The sequence below is a fragment of the Apus apus genome, chromosome 13 (assembly GCF_020740795.1).
Source record: "Apus apus isolate bApuApu2 chromosome 13, bApuApu2.pri.cur, whole genome shotgun sequence".
Taxonomy (NCBI): Eukaryota; Metazoa; Chordata; class Aves; order Apodiformes; family Apodidae; genus Apus; species Apus apus.
This window is the reverse complement of record NC_067294.1, coordinates 3,613,965-3,617,525: the sequence shown is the minus strand read 5'-3', so window position 1 is coordinate 3,617,525 and position 3,561 is coordinate 3,613,965. Positions and strand designations below refer to the sequence as shown.

The window sequence follows — 3,561 nt, the reverse complement described above, 5'->3', positions numbered from 1 at the left end:
GCTGCCCTCCCCCAGCCCAAAACCTCTAGCCAGAGCCTCAGGCGCTCACAGGGATTTATTGGGAGATCTCTTCCTTTTTAGCATCCTGTCACTGCCAGATGCACCACGGGCTGCAGAGCTGGTCGGCACCACCACGCACCTCTCCCCTTCCCACGGCAGCAAGTGACGCTGCGGTGGAGCTTCTGTCGGGGGGGAAAAGTCATGTTTGACAGAACCTGCACAGTCCCACCTCACAGCTCGGCTGAGCCACGGGCAGAGAGGGGGTTTCCACAAAACTGACCCCTCTCCCCTTCGCAGGGAGGCTTTTTTGGTGCTGTGACATTTTCTTTTTTTAAAAAAACAAAGGGACATCTGTGATTTCTTTTAATTATTATTTTTCTCGAAGCAATTGAAAGGATTGCCTGGAAAGCTGAAGTAGAAAGCTCAGCCTCTTAACACTGGCTCCACAGCGTGCCGTTAACTGGGATTAAGAAAGTCCACTAATGCTTCACAGCACCAGGATTCCAACAAGCCGGAGCCTCCCGAGGCAGGGAGCAGCGACAGCCAGTTCAGCAGGATGGCAAAGCAGCAGCCGCCTCTCCCTGCAGATGCCATTTAACCCCGGATTTGTGTGCATCCCACTTCTGAAAACCAGCTGGAAATCCACCGTGCCTCCCCTCCCTGGACACTGAGTGCTGCCAGCCGGAGCCTTGGCTCCTCTCTGCCCGGCTGCCAGCACTGGAGCTGGGGTAGGAAGAACCTTTTCCCATGCAGGGCTCCCAGCAGACTCCGGAGCTCCCAGCCCATCCCAGCTGACCAGCAGATGATCCAGTGCATTTTCCCAAAAGAGGTGTGCTGAGGGAAGAAGGGCCAGGACACGAGGTACCTGTATCATTTTTGACTAATATTTGTGGATAAATGCTGTAAATATGAGCCAAGAAGATTTAAAAGCAAGTCACTGAGCCACGCGAGTGAATTAATTTGCTTTTAGACAAAATGCAGCCGGTTTTCAGCCTTTTACAAGCAGGAACTTTGTTTCTTTCCTATGCCAAAGACTGACTGTGTTTGCTCTCCCGCTTTACTTCTACCGTGGAGGAAATTTAAGCAAGAACATGTATAGTGCATTGCTAAATTCAACCAGTGCCACTGAAGCTCACCTAATCATTCAGACCAACACGCCCTACCTGAGCGGCACACCGAGACCCGTGAGCTCCTCTGCTTTTTATATGTCAACAGCCAGGGTGCTAAAAGAAGGGGAAATAAATAAGCCAGACCTGGTGACTTACATCATTCTGTTTTTCTTTCTGCTCTTGACTGTGACACTCATTGTGCTCTTCATAAACTGTCAGCTGAAAAATTCCTTTTTTGCTACTCTTCCTTACGACAGATCGCTCAGGGAAGCGAGGAGCCCGTGGAGGACACAAGCTGTCTGACACGAGGGCAACATGGTCCTGCAGCAGCAGCAGGCACCAGAAACCCTGTGCAATAAATAAGGCTTTACTGCCATGTGCCAGTGAAAGGATGTCACCCCTTTAGAGTGACAGTGAAAGGACAGTCACCCTCTTTAGAGTGACAGGCGGCATCGCAGGAAAAGATGGCTGGAAAAATATACTGTATGCAAATGGGAATAAGCTGTAAATAAAAAGCTCTGTTATGGACTAAAGAGAATGCTTCAGCAAATTTATACGGTTTTGTGCAAAAAATTGCCCCGTGATTCCAGATTAAACTCTATCTGTATGCAAATGTCATCAACCACCCATTCAGTGTCCAAACAAGGATATTTGCATTAAAAACAGTCTCTGATTCAGGCATCTGGTGGAGCTTGTTACCCATGTTTATGAAACCATAGCATCCAATGTAAAAAAACCCAGTATATTTACCTAACAGCTCCATGCTGAGGGTATGAGTTTACTTTCCAGACCCATTTCTCTCAACTGCTGCTGAAGCTGCATGGTAATGCAGTGGGAGTCCTGACAGGCAGGAGGCAAACATGAAAAAAAACATTTATTTAGACTCAATTATGATTCTGTTAAGGGTGATTTTGATGTTTTACTGCATCATTGAACGGGTTTTAAGTTACCACTTATGTGAAACACTAAATAACTAAGGACTTTGTTTTCAACTTTCTTAAGCTACAAAGGAAATTATTCACCATGGCATGAAACTAAAATAAGCAGGATGGGGAGAAGGGAGGAGAGAAAATAAATACCATTAATAGTATGTAAAATAAGGAAAGGGGAGAGCAGAGTGCTCTGGGTTCAGTACAAAAAGTAGATCACTTCTGAACACCATAAAGCACAGCTTTATAGGAGCAGCTGCTTTAAGGCACAAAATCCCCACTCCTTGCTCTTTATATAAATCTAGAACAATTAGAAGCATGATTTATTAATACAGCAACGGTTTGATTCAACACTGATCACTGGCAAAATCCACCAGTTTAAATTCTTAGCTACCTGATTTTGTTCCACAAGATTCTGCTTAACCTTGTTGGCACACACGCTGTTTTATAGATGCCGATTTAAAATAAACTTGCAGTTACAGCACAATTCCAGATCAAACTGCATGAACCCCAGAACAGTGTTTTTATATCCCACAGTGGGCAAAGGGCCTTTTTTCTTTTTTTGTTATCTTCAGTAGCTCAACATCCACCTGAACTGCAGCTATCCAGAAACAGAGAGTTCTAAAGGCCTGCTATTGTTCCAGTTTTACTAGTGGATCACCTGTCAGAAGAATGGGGTTCAAGTGGTGTCAGATGCTGCTCCCCTAAATCCATTCTCCAAATACATGCAGCAGAAGTGCTGCGTGTATGTATGTACATAACTTAATTAATCCAAAAGAGATTTTACAACTCAATTACACACACATACAGGCTCACACTCCAGCACACAGACAAAATGTATATATAAGGGAGCCTGTTTGCAAGGGTTTTTTTAGTCAGAAATTGCAGTTGACAACATTGCCATGTCATTGCCTTGCTTACCATGTCTTATTATGCTCAAGTAAGTTAAACTACTATGTAACAGGTTTAAATATTTTATTCCTCCATAGGTGGCCAATTTTATCTCCTCTGCATCAAATTTAACCGGTGTAATTCCAAGAAATTACTTTAATGTAGAAAGCAAGACAAACATTCAAGTGTGTTTATCTCAGCCCTTTTTGAATAAATCAAGTTTTATCAAATCAGACATTTCTTATTTATTTTTAAGTAACAACAGCTTGTTTTCAGCTAACAGCCCTAAGAGTCTGGTCTAAGAATTTCTGCTGGCAAAAGCCCCAGAACCTGGTAAAGCAAATGTTGCACTGCACCCTACGTACTTGATTTGAACGTTCAAGAATAACCCTGGAATAATCTTTTTCCCCACAGCCCAATAGCTGGAGTAATACCCCAGAAGAACCTTTCATGCTTAGAGTACTCATTTTCTGGGAAAGCTTTTATCCATGCCCTGTGTTGCTCTCACCAATACCAAGAATCACTTCTATGGCAGAAGAAACTTCTATCAATGACTTTTTAACCAATATGTGAAACATAAGCATAGAACTCATCAGATACATTCTTTTTCACTAGACCCAGAATTCCAGCTG

At 43.6% G+C, this 3,561-nt stretch overlaps 1 protein-coding gene across 1 annotated transcript; it reads left to right on the top strand.

Annotated features, from left to right (window-relative positions):
• The first annotated feature begins 204 nt into the window (after positions 1-204).
• On the top strand, positions 205-3,123 carry SMIM32 (small integral membrane protein 32). Its single transcript, XM_051631491.1, is given in 2 exon segments — positions 205-861; positions 1,034-3,123. Coding segments are annotated over 2 exon segments (438 nt in total). The 5' UTR covers positions 205-802; the 3' UTR covers positions 1,413-3,123.
• The last annotated feature ends 438 nt before the right edge of the window (positions 3,124-3,561 follow it).